Source organism: Periplaneta americana, chromosome 11, assembly GCF_040183065.1.
Source record: "Periplaneta americana isolate PAMFEO1 chromosome 11, P.americana_PAMFEO1_priV1, whole genome shotgun sequence".
In the NCBI taxonomy this organism is placed as follows: Eukaryota; Metazoa; Arthropoda; class Insecta; order Blattodea; family Blattidae; genus Periplaneta; species Periplaneta americana.
In genome coordinates, this window is record NC_091127.1 from 36067275 (window position 1) to 36085216 (window position 17942).

Genomic DNA, 17942 nt, shown 5'->3' on the forward strand with positions numbered 1-17942 from the left:
AGCTGTTACAACAAATGCCGAACCTTATTAGCAATTTAAATAATCTTGCTGTATTATAGGCTACTATATCCATAGCAAAAATTCATTGTATTGTATTGTATTAGTAACTTCTCAATATTTTGCAAGATAGAAATTACAGAAGTCTTATTACTTAATTATCATATTAAAAACTTTCAGATAACTCACCTCACCCTATACATCCTGCCGCAAAAGTGGCCACCAGAGCCAGGATCCCCGTCAGAACTTGGCCTAGGGATGAAAGTGGGGCTGCTGCTACATTCGTTCTGGGCCCTGTCTGATAACTGTGTTCTGGTTCAAAGAACCTGTCCTGAACTGAAAGTCGGTCCCCATATTTATCTAGAAGATCTATTATTACACCATTCGTCCAACCAAATCCCAATTGGGTTTCATATTCTCCACCACCACCATGACCACCAGGTATCGTTGCATCATACTGGAATAAAAATAATAATCTTAAGTATACAGCCTACGCTCGATCGTGTAAAAATTAATATCGATTACGTTTTGGCATCTATTAAATGCCACACAGCAAAATTTAATTTAAAGTACCGATAGTAAAATTATAAATGTAAATTATTATTAAAATAAGAAATGACAAATATTTTTAAATTGTGTAACCCACGAACATTAACTTTATGGCAGGTATAACATTGCCTTTAAAGCCAATATTCCCTGTAATATAGCCCATACCGAAAGGTATGCAAACAAAACTTTTAGTAAGGGTGAGTTATAATGGTAACATCTTATGAACGTACAAATAATTTTGCACACAACTTTTACTCTGCCCATTTCATGAATCTCCGGGTTTATACGGTATTCTGTTCATTGTACATAGTCCCCCCCCCCCCATTTCTGTTAAATTGTATTAAATTTCTTAATTTACTGACAATGATGAACAAAACTCATATCGAAGTTCATTTTCATTAAATAATTATTGCTTATATTAATTGTTTCTGAATGAACTGGCCCTCATAATTAGAGTCAGTCAAACTTTTATGAAACCACCTATATGGACTCTAATTCAGTGAACTGAAAAAACTAACGCAACATTATCTTTTTTCTTTCTCTTATTAGCTTTCATTGCTTCTTTACTTGTAACTTTTTTTATTCAGTAAATTGCCATTGTTTGTTTGTTTGTTTGTTTGTTTGTGTACTTGTTTACATTTTTTCTTACTCTGTTATCTTTCATCATTTATATTGTTTTGTATGCTTTGTCTAATGGCAGCCTCTAATTTGAGGAAGCACAATAAATACAAATAATACGGTACTGATAATTGTCACAAAGCACTCTTTTGTATTTATGGAACAATAACATCATTTACTGGTCTGCCTAAATAATAAAAATAATTGAATAATATTATATATTGTTAAGAATCCAACTTCATGTACTTCATATGTAGTCCTTTTCAGATTAAAGATAAAAATGGAGTCATTTGGTTGTATTAAATTAGTTGTACAATGTTTGTTACGCACATTTTAAATGAAATGTGTTACCTATCATATAGCTCGTCACCTGTTACCAGGGGGGAGAGTAAAAGAGGAGAAGAGAGAAATATTCCCCTCATTCTCAGCTCTATAGCCCGTGTGGTAAGAGAAGTTGTAGGAATAAAAGAAGAGAAAAACAATGCGAAATATTTTCATACTAAAAACGCTTAGATTTTTACTGTTAACGACTGTTTGTGAGTCTGGTATACTAACTAAATCATTCTTAAATAATTTTAATAAAAGCTTTTAAAGATTAATTACATCTCTATACAACCAAATAAGTTCAGTACATTTATTTACCTTTTCGTACATAGCTCCAGTTTCATTAAATGCCTTGTAGTTGGACCGCACCCATTTTTCTGCTAACTCGAATGCCAGTCTTTGAGCCCACATGTCTCCTGTATTGTCAAGACCTTCGATCATAATGTGCTGCAGTGGGGGCCAGGCATTCGGGTAGTCCCACTGTTCACCAGAATGTTCTAGGGTTGTTGGAATTCCACCAAGATTCCCCATTATCTGTTTATTTTGCAGATATTTCATTACTTTTCCAACTTGAGTTTCTTTATCTTTATAACAACCCGTCCAAAGAGGGGCAATGTTTGTAGGATAAAAATAATCGCGTTTAACTTCATTTATGATGTCATAGTCTAACCATGCACCAATTTCATCGTGCCATAATACTGCAGTTACGGCTTCAAGCCATTCGTTCGCAATATCTCTGTATTTTACCGATTTTTCTGGCATTTTAAGTTCATCATAGAATTCTTCCAGAAGTTTAGCATTCCAGTAGATGAATGAATTTAAATCAACTGGAATAATAGACCTAGTCTTCAGATCAAGAAGTGTTCCTAAAAAACAAAACAAAAATAATAATTAATTATCTGTAGGTAGGACAACAGAATATTTTCACATATTTATAAAAATAATATCAAAATTGGTAGGAAAACATATGTGGCAGGCATTATCTCGCTTATAACTATCAAAACATAAATTTACGGATGCAAATACGTATACAAAATAATACAATAAGAATACTGGTTTGAAATTAAATGTATTTTTTAAAATTAAAGGAAATGTATTAAATAATAGTAAAATTGTTGAATACAATAACGAATTTAATGCAGTATACCTTTGTTTGTGGCATTCTGAATAAACCAGCGACTTGAAAAGTCCCAGCCTGATTCTGCAGCTGCTTTCAGTTCAGAATAATACGCTTCTTTCTCTTCGTCAGTGTGAAACGCCCTAGCACTCTCGAAATCCTCCCTAAAATAAAACACAGGTTTAATAATAATAATAATAATAATAATAATAATAATAATAATAATAATAATAATGGATATTTATGCTAAAGTTAATTTTTAGTAAGAAGACTGATTTGTAATGCCTAGTACCGCCATCCTCTAATGTATTGAACAGTTGTATGATATCACAGGCTTAGGCATAATTTGACCTTCTCATGTCACGTGCAATCCTCTAGAGACTCGTGCAAAGCAGGAATTGAAGCTAATGTCACGTGTTTCCTCTACAACTCCACCCCTCCTAATTCAACAGGTGAATCAATCTATTCTCTTGGCTAGTATATTGTTAGGTTAAGTTTTCCGCTTAATTTGTATTACAACCACCTATTTTGCATGAGGTGAATTAAGTGCATATGTGTTTTAATTCTGATGTATTATTAAATGAACTTTATTGATAGTAATCATAAAAAAAGTTCTATGTTATTAAAAAAAAAGTACCGGTACCGTAGCTTACTTTACAAAGAATACTGTAGGATGCGTATAATTATAAAAAATAATATTGAAAGGCAAGATAATGTAATAAATAATAAATATTTTTTTTTAATATAGGAAACAGCATGTTACTAATACGTCTGGTTAAGTGAATTAAAATCTCCAAATTTACAAAATCATACCTGTAAGATTCTGGTCTTGGTCCTGTTGATGCATCCTTATATATCGCTAAAGTGTAGTGTCTTCCATCTTTCTCCACTTTGACTGTGTGATTTGTGATCCAGAACAGAAACTCATTCTCCATTATATCGATGTTGCTTTTCAAGAAATCCATGTCGTGTGTTACATCCATATAACTCTTCATCATGGGGATAAGCATCGGTGGTTGGGATCGCTTTGCATAATATATCCTTCCCCCGTTTGGTATCAGTCCATAGTTCTCAACAATGGAGAAGAAATTTCCTAGCATTCCCTTCACAGTAGAATACATTTCTGACAACAAGAGGCCTCGGACGACCCAATAAGAATCCCAGTAATAAAACTCGCGGAAACGACCGCCTGGTACAATTACAGGATGAGGCACATAAATAATTGAATACAGTTCTTGATTTTCTCTCACGTCATCCTTCATTTTCCTTCCAAGAAACTTCCATAATCCATTCAATTGTTTTCCCCATTCACGAAAATCAGCATCAGTGATCCTGTTAAGGAATTTTGGTTCTTTAACCCAATCTGATGGTTCCCAGTCTTCAAACTCACTGCCTGGTGGATCGAACGTATCATTTACGAAACGTTCAATCTGGAGATGGGTTGGATGTGAGCCAGTTTCCTTCATCATTGCCTGGAAACGTTCTAATGTTTCATTTGCCGGATACTTCATTTTCATGTCAACAAATGTTTTGGAATCATGATACAGCATTGACATTTGCACTGTGTGCAGAAGATCGCCGTAACAGTAGATGTTACTGAAAAAAATGAAATAAAAAAACGTGAATCATATAAACAAATTAACATATAACCAAATTTATGATGTTATATTGATACTGAAAACTATTTTACTAAAGATTATCTCCGCTTATTACAATTACACTGTTAGTATTTTAGTCATAACATAAATATTAATTTAACGTATGTATGTATGTATGTATGTATGTATGTATGTATGTATGTATGTATGTATGTATGTATGTTTTTTCTCTTGTCAGAATTTTTCAGTTCTTGTTTAACTGACATTGTAATCGTGTTTTCACTGTCTGCTATACAATTGAAACATTAAACGGATAAAAATAGTTTAGGAATGCAAACAGTTTTAAAAATGTGTTTCAATTTATAAAACTGAAATATATAATATTGTTAGTAACTAAAGCACATAAAAATTATATATGGATGTGTGTGTATATATATATATATATATATATATATATATATATATATATATATATATATATATATATAGGCAGAACTGCACATTATAGTCTAACATACAACAAACTGAAGGTTTTTAGCTATTTCATTATGATAATATATAGATTTTTACTCTTACCCAAACATGGTAAATAATAAGATTTTTTTTTAAATTACAAACATATATTGCAATACTTCTACGCGCTATACAGGAGAATTAGCACGGCCACTTTGAACCGTGCCGTTACGTTTACCACCAAATTTAAGTAAATACACAATGTCACCAACATTGGCCAGCGAGTAGAGTCGACTATCGATATTGGTCTGCCGTGCGTATTATCCAGTTGTTCCCTTCTACGAAATAATTGAGTACAAATCAAGACTGAAGAAGATGTACGCTCTAGAAGTAAGAGAATTTTACAAGTAGCTGGCGTAGATAAAATGGGGAATGAAATTATGGAGAGTACAATGACGTATAACGCAGATTGGGAGGGATTTGCTAACTTTCAATTACAACAGTCAATGTCACTGTGGAGGGGGAGGAAGAGAACGATTAACCCTACAATCTACTATTATGCCTCAATAGGGTTGTCCATCATTTCGCGCAAATAAAATCGTATTTGTATTTAGGGTTTTTAAGTAGGTATGCAGATGAAAGTGAAATTTAAAACACATACCGGTGTAATAATAATAATAATAATAATAATAATAATAATAATAATAATAATAATAATGAAAACCCAAATTCGATCCAGGAATGACATTTCTTTTTTTAATTTTATTGAACTATGAAAATAGCACTCTGGATTATCTAGAGACACTGAATCCGGGATTCAAATATCAAAGAAGGGCGCAGTTTTACTGTAGGTATTGATATTATGTTATAAATTAATTATATGAAATAATAGTTTTGCTACTTTATTAACACTTGACAAGATATAAATCAATGCCATTTTATTAGCTTTGTAAATAATGTCAGAACTAATTTAATCACAGGTGTAAGTAAAAGTGAATGAAAATTATGCACTTTTATGAAGGTTTATATTTGAGGTGTTCAGAGCTCAAGTTGCGTAACTTCACTTTCCATGAGATCGGAATTACACAAGCATTTTGAACACAGAATCACCAAACTTCAGTTCTATAGGTATTCTTCTTACGGATGTAAGTTCACTTAATGCACTTTAAAAGTTTACATGCACAGTCCATTCACATGAAAAGTGGAGTTCCGCCATTTGTGCTTTGAAGATCTCTTTCATGACGAAACATTTCGTCACTCTAACAGTACACCCTTGATTTAAACGTGGGTAAAAATAGAGGCAATCATTTCTCTAGTCTTAACTAACGGTCATTGATACTGATTCGGAGAGGAATTTTAATGACACGAAAGTGCCAATATCATGACCCGGATTAACTCACACATTTTATTAGAGATACATGAGTAGTAATAAAGCGCGAAGGTCGAAACATCTCGAAACATCCTGTCCTGCAATATACACCTATAGCAATCTTGTTGAACATAATTTTATGAACAATTCTGCTCTACATCTCGATACTCGATGCACAAAACATACATATTTAAACAAACAATTTTACTCAAAATTGCCTCTCTTATCTCCATTGCTTGCTGTGTGTTATTAGGGCCTAATTCACATCAATTACTTATGTAGCGTCGATAATGTGACAGATACGAGAATAAAAATTAGGAAATAATAATAGCTTAGTTTATATGCTTGGCTTGCAGATAAATGAAATTACGAACCCAAACCTGATAGTTGAATGCTGCAATCCATCTGTGGATCGCCAAAAAGAAATATGCACTTTATACGAGTAATTATGTTGTTATAATATTTTATTTATAATATAATATATTATATGTATATATTACGTTATATATATATTATTAAATCTACATTACTTAGTCTCCAACAAACAAAATTTGATAACACAATCTCAAGGGAAAAATGGAACTCTCTGCATCATAATCCACAGTTAATTCCCGATTTACCACGAAAATCGTCTATAGCTGCATTTAGAGTGGCAACAGGCCATGACTGTTTTGCCAAACACCTGCATAGAATTGGAATATATCAGTCCCCTAACTGCCCATTGTGCAACTCAAACTAAGCAATGGATTCGGAACACCTCAAAATCTGTGCTTCAGTGGCTGACCATGATAATATCTTTGAAAAAATATTGGAGTGCAAGAGGTCAAATGACTTTATTGTCAAACGCCTGGCATTAGAAAACAACAACAACAACATATATTATATTTTATACTAAACCATTTAATCTATTTTCAGATAAATAGTCTATGTAGTTACAGATACGCTTAGGTATCATTGTAAGAGGGAGAGAACATGGCATTTAGTTTGTTTTATAATAAACCTAGAAACACATACGTACATTATACATTATTTTAAGACTCTTGAGAAGTCCCTGGGTGAGTGATTGGTTTCGACCTTCGACCTGTCACGCACTCAGGCTGTTCGGGTTCGAGTCCCGGCCAGCCTGAGATTTTTCATTGAAAACTCAACAGTGACGCTTGTGGCGGACAAGGGGATTTTCTTGGGATTCTCCCGTTTTCCCACGACAGGCATCAACATCATCTCCATTCCATAGCATTCCCCGATCGCCGGCTGACGACGCACGGGGTGTTGGTCTAGGGATGAGTGAGGATGCCTGCTCGAAACTGGATACTCAGCGACTCAGTGTAGTCAGCTGAGTGGCTTTGGAATGCACCTAGCTGGGGTTCAGCGTAAAAGTTCTCTTCCCCTTTAGGATAATAATAATAAACATTTGATAATATAACATTCAGGGGAAAAAGATCAAGAAATACGTTATAATTTAAATACTACTAAGTTAATGCATAGAATTATTTACATAGTTTGCAATACAGTAAAAGAAAATTAGGCTTATATCCAAAGTAAACAAAACATTAACGAAAAGCAAAACAAAGGCGATGAATAACTTTTTTTTTTTCCCCCCCCCAATTTTTTGTTCCCTTCTAAATAATTTTTATTACTGTTCGTGTCTAAGTAATATATAAGTATATTATAGATTATGAAATGAATCCGAGGCAGAGTTTTACCACATACTATTGCATTAAAATTATTAATAAATATTATTAAATAAATAAATAAAATAAAATAAATAAATTAAGCCTATTAGTCCTACTATATAATACTGTATACTGAATTTATTAACATAGTGTTATATTTACTCTGTAATTTACCAATTTTTCATTTTTGGCTATGATATCTATACTTAACTCTTTTTAATTTATTTTATTTGTTTTGTTTTTTTCATTTATATCTATATCTGTGTCTTTTATTTAGGTAGTATCTATTTGTTTTTTTTTTAATTTTTAATTTGTAATTACACTTATATCTTGCATTTGTTTCTGTTTTCTCTTTTTTCATGTTATATGCAATTCTATGTGTTTTTTAACAAATCTGTACTGTCTACTGTAATTGGGGCTTTGCCCTGTTATAGACATAAATAAATTAATTAATTAAACATCATCATAGAATCGGAATATCTTTTAACTTCAGTTCCTTTCGAACGTCTCTTTTCACGTTTCTTATTACTTTCATATATCCCAGATGGCTGACCGAGAACAAAGAGTGACATCCTTCAAAGGAACAACCTTGGTCCATGAGAGAGTTCTCCCATGATTACAAAGAACCTGTCATAAGAAGTCTACCAATTAGTCATTTCAGCTTCAAACCTAAGTTGTAGCTTGCCCCTGCCATTTTCATATTATTTCCCTTCTGAATGAAGTCATATACAAAAAAGGGGAACTAATAAATAATTCATAACTACGCCTCTGTAAAATCACGTAAACTTCTGGTGTCTGTGAATTAATATTTGCTTCATAAAATGTTCTTTGTCTATATTTTTAAAATTTATTGTTGTTGATTTCATTATAGAAACGACATCTTCCTGAAGTTCCGATACATATTATCTGCATATTACTCGTACAATCAAAAATGAAATTACAAATACGTTACGGATCTCAAAATGAAGTCGTATTTTAATATATGAGTAGTAATAAAATAAATTAATGAAACATTCTACGTTGAGGCCACTACCGAATATTTTTACCCATATATCTCATTTTAAGATCAAAATTACAGTTGTAACTGTAACAACGAATTAACACATTTATCATAATACCAGTGCTAATAAAATGGCAGGATAGTCCTTGTCTTCATCATCCGCATTTATACACGATCAATAAATAGGCCTATATTAAATTTCAAATTTAGTTTGTAACCAAAATATCTTGCATAGGTATCAAAACTGTACAGTTCTGTTTTTGGCAGTAACGAAGAAAAAAGGAAAATATAAAATTAAACTCAAATCTATGTCGTCCATTGTTATCTTTACACAGGTTTCCGTACGTAGGCTATTAATAAATCGATAACTAGTACGGTGTATGTGAACTCACAAATGATAGGCCTATCTTGGCAAAGTAATGTATGCATTTACAGAGACATCACCAATTTAAATATTCAGCACTTTGTCTCTAAATAGTAGCCTAATGCTGAAACAAACAGGCCTACAAGTTACATGCTACTGTTGTTGTTTAGTTAACTGTCCGAAGACAGGTTTGAACCTCACAAGTGATACCAATAAGGCATCACTCATGAGGCAACTAAGTCAGAAGATGAGGTAGATTAAAATAAAATTATAATTGTTCAAAACTGAACAATAATACAACTTTTTACATAGGTAAATGTGTTTCTTTTACTCAAGAATTTAAAACAATTTTAATTGAAATAATAGTAAAGAGTACCCATTCTTATTCGACGATGCTATTAATTGAATAGCCGCCCAGAACAAGGTTGTAACCCTCATTTCTCAGAAGTAGATTATTAACTTTGTTCTAAAAATTTAGAAGTATGTACAGTATAATGCGTTTTTCCCCCCATTTTTTTTTTTTTTTAAGAATTTCGTATTTGCTGGTTACAACCTTGTTCTGGGCGGCTATTCAATTGTAATGACTTCAGCAATTCTATCCTATCCTATCCTATACAATCCAATCCAATCCAGTTCAATCCAATCCTATCCCATCCATCCATCCATCTACCTACCTATGTTTCACTACATGGTCCACATACAAACTAAGTTATAACCTACAAATTGGTAGCCTATTCTTTTCAAAGCTTCGAGCGTAATCCGTATTGCGATATAATTACTTGTTTGACGGAAATTGAAATTTGAATTGATCGCATGAGTGAATGTAATGCTGGCAATACTAAACTTATTTCCTCTGAGTATAAGTTAACCTAATACAAAAAAGTACGGTTTCTGCATCAAATTTGGTTCTATTGTATCCTGCTACATAACAATAAGAGAAGTGTAGAGTAGACTCCTACTCTTGCTTTACCTGATATTTCTTCAGGGAACCACTTAATTCTGATATTAGTTACTTAAGTTACTCTGTATTAAATGTTTTTTTCTGCATTTCTTTAAAATGTGTATTTCATGAAGTAGACATACGTATTTCTTACGAGTTACATGCGTTCTGATAATGCAATTCAACTGTTGATATGTGATATTTTTTAAATGATTAAACAATTCATAATTAAATATATTATTAATAAAAGAAACACTTCAAGTAAATTTTCATGATTTTTTTATAATAAGATACCCATTCTTAGTAATATGTTATTTTACAAGCAACAATCCACAACAATGGTTTAAATTTCCACCGCATGGTAAATAGCGCCAATGCAAAGAAAAGATATGGTTACGAAACTATCACTTAAGATTTACCGGATTGGAAGTTCTACTTTCTGTGAATGGTCTTATTGCACTCGTATTTATTTTCGCAAGTCACAATCAAGCTATAATCTTACCGACACAGCATAATCAATAGTAACGAGCAGCATGCCAATGGAAGCGTCATTCTTCTCACGGTTAGTACAGCTAGTCAGTAAACAAGAGAGAAAATTTATCATAGGATTACAACAAACAAAAGAAATATAAGTTTGGATAAAATCACCGCCACATAAAGTCTACGCTACAAAAATTGCCAGTTCTTAATGACGAAATGCTATGGAAGCTTCAAACCTACTACATAACGTGGCAACATTTGTTCGTATTCCTACCATCTCTCGGCCTTTAATATTATTTCCGTTTTATAAAATGCTCTAAGGTTAACCGGAGTATTTGTGAATAAGGTTATTCTAGGGTCACCAAACTGCAGAATTCAACAGTTCGGAGTAAAATAAATGTAACTCAGCCAAGGTCCATGAAAGTGGCCGAAAAAACATGTACTACGCATTAAGGACTCGTAAAAATAAGATCACCTATAGATTATAAAAATCTGTAAAACGCCTAACCTCCCAGCATGTCAGTCATTTGATGCGTTGAAATTACCACTAGCATTGATTTAATGTCGAAGTTGACGTCTATCAGTCTTCCCCCCACTCCCAACCAATTCGATTTCGTTGAAGTAACAGATTTTACAAAGATTTCGTAACAATATTTAATTTTGTAACATTATGCTACGAAAAAAGTTTTTAAATGCCGCTATAATATCTGGACATGGTTTCAATCGAGTTTAGGAATAATATTTTAAACAGCTGGAGGAAGCTAGACACGCTTTGAACATGAATGACCGACTTTCAATTAATGTGCATAAACATTAGGAAGTCGTATTATGAAGTTCACTCCAGATCACTGCCTGCTTGACCATATCTTATGGCTACCATAAGATGCGATCCAGCAGGCAGTGCTCCAGACACTTCAAAATAGAGTATTACTTCCGTCGCTGCTGTTTTTTCATGAATTTTCAGGCAACTACTATGAAGTTCTAAAATCATCTAAGAAGACTTCTGCAACCGATCACTAAAACGCCGTGGGCTATTTTAAAGAATTAATGCATCGTCATTCAAATTCATAACCAAAACTGACAGTCATTCGAATTAAGTTTAGTGAAATTGAATTTCTAAGCAAATATAATTTATAAAATAAGATGACATAAATATTCTTAAAAAATAAGTTAAAATACTTTTCGATCTATACATGATGTAACTGAAGTTATTACAATATTTTGGCAGAGAGCAGACTTGAGAAATGAGCTAGTTTATGCAAGTGGAAAGCATCTATTCAAGCTAAAATTAGGGAAACAAATTACGTTGGAGTATAGTTCATTGGCGGCCTCGTCTTTTAGTAACAATGAATTTTAAATTATTTTTAGCATGACAGATAAGTGACAAATGCCCACCACTTACTTTTATTTATCTCAGAAACTAATTAGGCTAAATAAAATATTTCTTAAAAAAAAGCTTATCCATGTCAATAGTGCCAGAGAAACTTTCAACACTGTATTCCATATACTGTTTAACTGTAATTACAAACACAAAAGTTCTTTCATAGGTTGAGTTTCAATTCACGCTTTACGTTTTTTTTTTATCGCCTGGGTTCGCAGGAATGTATTTAGCAACTTTCTCGTGTTATAGAAGGACGAAAACTACAGTTACGAAGCTAATGGAATACGCAGATACTGGACATGAATAATATTAACAACGCAATATGTCGACAAAATATTCCATACAAAAAAAAACTGTACACACCATTTAGAAATATTGTTTAATGAAACGTGTAGCAGTGGTTTTATTATTATTATTATTATTATTATTATTATTATTATTATTATTAACAAATCGCCGTTTTCAAATTTAACATTCGTAAATAAATTTAAACTAACTTAGGTCTATACAGGCAAGATAAATGGATTAACTCTGATTTACTGAAGAAACAATTCAGACTAGGCCCAGGCAAGGCTTGCGATGAATCATTTCTATAATCTTCAAAGAATTACGATTAGCAACACAGCGATATTTGTTTGATGATTCAAAATTTAGACATAAAAGACAAAAGAAGAGAGCTAGATATAATTATTTGCATTTTCTCTCTTGCTGCATAATACTGTTCTAGTCATAATTAATTTAAAATTGCATAACTAGCATATCTGCTAACTGCGTAATTAAAGAAAAATTTATACGCTGAAGGGGAAACTAGAGAGAAAGTGTCTGCAGCAAGGCAGCAGCAGCAGCAGCGAGAGAACTGTCTGAAAAGAAACCAGTACAGACGGGAATGATAACTCAGTACGAGTTTCCAAGGTCAGTAATAGCTCTGTCTTTCCGGCACAACTTACTTTTCTGAAACTCAAAGGTTAATCTTTGTAAGAACTTTAATGGAACTAAAATATGCAATAAAAATTGCCCTCTTTTATAGGTGATTTGAGTAATTCAATTGTTGATGATTAATAATGACAATTATAGTAACAATTATTTTAATATAATACATTGTAAGTATTATTATTATTACACGTTAATTACTTGTCTATATTTTTAATTATCACTAGACACTCACAAACAGCGGAATTTCCTGGTCATGTGGTCACAAAGGCATAAAGCTTTATACGAAAAACAGAAGGGACAAGCATGCCATCGCTAAGGAAAGCGGAAAAGAAATAAATATTCATTTCCCTGCCGGAAAGCAGGTTATTTGTTATTTATTAAATTATTACTAAGACGACTCTGCTCTGAAAAGTTATTTTCAAGTTTCTATAAATTTGATTTAATTACATGAAGGTTGAAATATTAATCTAATATTGCGAAAAATTAGTAACATTCAAAATAAGAATACAGTCAACAAAAACATGCAAGGATATCTCTGAAAACAGTGAATTAAGAACAAGATAACGAAATGTATTCCACGGAACGAAATAGTGCAAAATGAAATTGTAGGCAGCATATAAAAGATATTGACAAGCATTAAGTTTTTAATTTTCAAAATTTACTTTTTTTTTTTTAACATCGATAGATATCAATGTATCAATAGTGTTACTCAACAGTGTGCGGTGCAGAATAAAATAAAAACACAGATCTTAACTCCAGTCACCATAACCTATAGCCTATAATTAAGCGGTATGCAGCAAGCGAAGCAATTTGAAAAGTAGTAAACAAAATATAGGATAGAAAATTTAGACTAACTTTATTATTATGCTGGGCAACACTCTGTTCCCTATTTTCGATTAATAATCCTCAACAGTGCTATTTTATGAAGTTTAATGATTTATTATTGTGTAAACAACAGCAATTAATATTTTGTGACAAAAATATATTCACAATATGAAAATAGTAGATTCTAACAAGAATGCACAATATAGAAAAGTCCTTAAAGAAATAACTGAACATTACAGCCTATTACATAAGCGTTCATTATTTCATAAATTATATATTTCTTGAAAATTTTAACGTCTTGATACCCGAAAGAAATGCATGACAGTCTTCCGTCTACTAATGAAAAATATAATTTTAGGATCTTGTCATTAATACATTTTTCTACAATATAATGTTCGCATTACCACATAACATATGACTGAAAGCTAATGCTGACTGCACAAAAAATAAAACAATAAAAGAGTATCCATTAAGCCTTCTTTAATCGGCAATGTCAAATAATATCAACGATTTTAAATTTGTTACGAACCTGATTGAATCCCAGCATCTGATATCAACGAGTGATGGATCACATTTAACGTCTTGGGAACAATAATTTTGTTCAGTATTGGAGTACGCCTAAAATATAACGGTAATAAAATATGGGAGTGAAATTAGGGTGTATAATATGTCACTGAATATGCAAACGCGTCAAGAGACGGAGTGTGTTCGGCATGTGAATGAAACGTGTTCTCAAGCGAAGAACACGTGTCCCGCCCGCCGATTGGCTCAGAAGTGTACGTTAATTCCAACTGACATAATTAACATTTCTGGCTCGACGTGTTCCAGTCATTGTGTACTCGTGATAGTCAGGAAGAGCACTATTACACGATGACGTCAGTTACGCTTTGATTTTAATTCATACCAACACCTACAATAGACTGGAGAAGGAATACAGTCGGTCGAACTAGAATTTCTAGCCCTCACTAGTGCCTCTGAAGGGTTGAATCCGAACTCAATTGTGGCGGGAAACCAATTTGTTGTTTATGAATTTAATGGCTATGTTCATTAGACCTACATTTTGGAGGTAATAATAAGTAAAAAAATATATATATCATGTACGATTTGCCTATATTTTGCTACCAGTTAAGCCTATATTAACAAGGCAATATTTTTATAGCCGTAAAGCTTAAAATTGCTCGCATTTTAAGTATTTTATTATTAGTCCCAAGGGTTTAAGACTTAACCTAACTGCGCATGATTTCTAAGAAGTTTCTTAAGATTTATGTGCATCATTTCGTGGTCTAACAAATTCACTTTATATCTAAGAGGACACTTTCAACAAAATTTCGGTGTTGAATTTAATAATGACAGTCCTATTTCGAAATAGGCTCAATTTACATTCTTTTAATAATGACAGTATGGCCGACCATTACAAAAACAAAACACTTAAACTTAATATACGTACATTACACTTTATAAAACACTACTCAGGATATTAAAAAAAGGCTAATAATTACCTATAAAAATAATATCAAATATGTATATTCGTTCACAATCGTAAAGCATTTACATAATAAAATATACAATTAATTTAATGTCTGCATGATTCTTTCACTGGAATGTTTTAAAGAGCTACATCAACAACATAGTCTAGGATCTTTTACCTATTCCTTTAAGAAATATTTTTTTTTTCCGAATTGTTAGCTTCAATATTAAATTTTCCAAAAAAAAAAAAAAAAATTATTAAGAAAAATCATTTCATAAAGGAAAGGTAAAAGATCCTAGACTATGTTGTTGATGTATGTTTTTAGAATATTTATGTAAAAAATCATGCAGATATTTAATTAATTTTAGATTTTATTATGTAAATACTTTACGGTTGTAAAAAATATACAAATTTTACTTTATCTTTAATATTCTGAATAGTGTTTTATAAAGTGTAATGTATGTATATTAAGCTTGAAAAGTTTTGTTCATTTAGATTTTATAGTAGCCGAGATATAAAAAAATGAATTTTACTAAATTTTTGCAGGCCAATAGTGTACCTGCCTTCTGAATAGACTAATCTTTGTATTGAATTTAGATTTACACAACCCACTCGTATTACAAATAAATATCGTCTGCAGAGAGACATGAGAAACATCTACATAGAAATACATTAAAATTAACCATGATATTTATGATCTTAAACAAGTGACAACTCAATTCTCGCGCGCGTTTCGGACTAGGAAATGAGCCAGGCACCCAAGATTCTTAGGGACGGCGACTCGAGCCTGAGATCAACTCTAATTTAAGCTTCTTTAACAATATGCGTGTATCTCCCGGTCAGCCAACGAATATTCTTGGCATATGGATGGTTGCATGTGTATTAGGAATGGTGGACAACACATTAATGAACCAGACTTCAGATCCTATGTCAGCAACGTTCTCTCGACTAAATAACGCAGTAGGATGGGCTAAATGCGCATAAGAAACTTATTATCGGCCCCTAAACAAATTAAATTAACCATAAGAAAATAAAGATGACCATGAATTAATTAAAAAAATTATTATAATTAAGATCTTACAAGACAGATGACATAGCCAAGATTTGAAAAAGGAAGATCTACAATAATAATGCAGTATTCCTCTTATCCAAACACGTGACGATATCAAGCGCAGTCCTCCAATTATCTGCCTTGCCGACATCAGTTATGTAACAACTTCCCACGTTTCGAACAATGATTTACGTAAGTTTCAACTTTCTCATACAGCGACAAAAATAAAATTTCCCCTCACTGATATTTCTTATCCGTAGTTTATCTATAAAAAAACAAACAGTTAAATATGCACAAATTATCAGATGATAAATCTATGGACACAAATACGATTCTAAATGTTTATTATCAATCTGCAAAAAAACTTTAAATTATTTTTAAAAGCATACCGGTACAGTACGGATCATTACAATTCTTTTATGTATGTCATATGGAAAGATATTTGGGGATGGTATTGGGGTATATTAACGAATTTTTTCTAAAAGGAGTGTTAAGTAATATTGTAGGTCTATATTATATATCTCCGATACGCCACTGATATAATATACAACTATTATATGAAATACATATAAAATGTAACAGTATGATATCGTGAAGTTTAATTATATTGATCTATATAGAATAAATCAAGAACTGAAGTTGTGTTGGAAAGAGTGGGTGAAGAATGAATGATGCTGAAACTGATCAGGAAGAGAAAAAGGAATTGGTTGGGTCACTGGCCGAAGGATACACTGAAAGGAATGATGAACGGGAGAAGAGTTCGGAGTAGAAGAAGATACCAAATATTAGACGACATTAAGATATATGAATCATAGGATCATACGTGGAGACTAAGAGGAAGGCAGAAAATAGGAAAGATTGAAGAATGCCGGGTTTGCATTGAAAGAGCTGTCCTTGGGCAGAAAACTATAAATGAACATAATAGGCCTACATTATTACCATCAGAGTTTTAATTCCATTTACGAAATTTAAAGAATATGATTATTAATGAAGGTGCGTAAACCGTGAAACATGAAAGTAAAAAAGAAAATAATATTAAAAATAAGAATCTACTAATTTAATTATTTCATACTTTTTAATACGAAAATACTTACAACGTGAAACAGGGTATGCTATCCTTTTGATTTATATTGATTGGAGTTAGTCGTATATTCCTCAATAATAAAATCCCATTTAAATATTAAAATTTCAAAATTAAAATTACAATAATTAAAATATATTTTCTCCCAAATTTCAGAGCATAAATTTTAATAGAAAAGCAAAATAATTTTTTATCGTGTCGATCATGGGATCTTACATATTGTAGAACACATTAAAACTATAGGCCTACTGAAGTGTTAACGTTGCGTACGAGAAACCTCGCTTCACTGTATGTAGGGATTACGTGCAATGTCAACTTCCTAGTTTCCTTGCAATTCGAACCAGATCTAACCAGTAATGCCAACTATTTGTTAGTACAAAACAAAAAGTTTTAACGACACGACCTTTCTGCTGATGAATATTTTATTTACTGCGACTTTCTTCACGCCATAGTGAAATAGATTGTTGTCAAAAAATCGAAAACAATAAAAATTTATCTAATGCATTTCAGATCAACCACGTCCGCAATTTTTTCTCAACTTATCAGTGTACGTTCTTTCATCAATATGATAAAAAGAGATTCTGGATGAGAAGCTGCGAGAGGTAGGACAGGAAAATGTATAGCCGATAATAGGATTATGTTCCACGTTCTCTTTCTTGTTTGATAAGGCTTGACGTTTCGCTAAGAATGTTATTTGCATAACTAGATCACCTTCAAGCCA

The 17942-nt window shown here is 32.2% G+C and overlaps 1 protein-coding gene across 5 annotated transcripts in view; it reads right to left on the reverse strand.

The window, feature by feature from the left end:
- LOC138708925 (trehalase-like) overlaps positions 1-17942 on the reverse strand; it is a 409827-nt gene that overhangs the window by 43052 nt on the left and 348833 nt on the right. For 4 of the 5 annotated variants that reach the window (XM_069839288.1, XM_069839287.1, XM_069839286.1 and 1 more), the window contains 4 exons: positions 3419-4201; positions 2636-2769; positions 1807-2354; positions 192-454 (listed from right to left, as the gene is read on the reverse strand). In XM_069839288.1, the coding sequence (XP_069695389.1) occupies positions 192-454; positions 1807-2354; positions 2636-2769; positions 3419-4201 (1728 nt within the window). Of the gene's footprint in view, positions 1-186; positions 455-1806; positions 2355-2635; positions 2770-3418; positions 4202-17942 lie in introns of all 5 variants that reach the window. The other variant, XM_069839289.1, reaches the window with a different exon arrangement.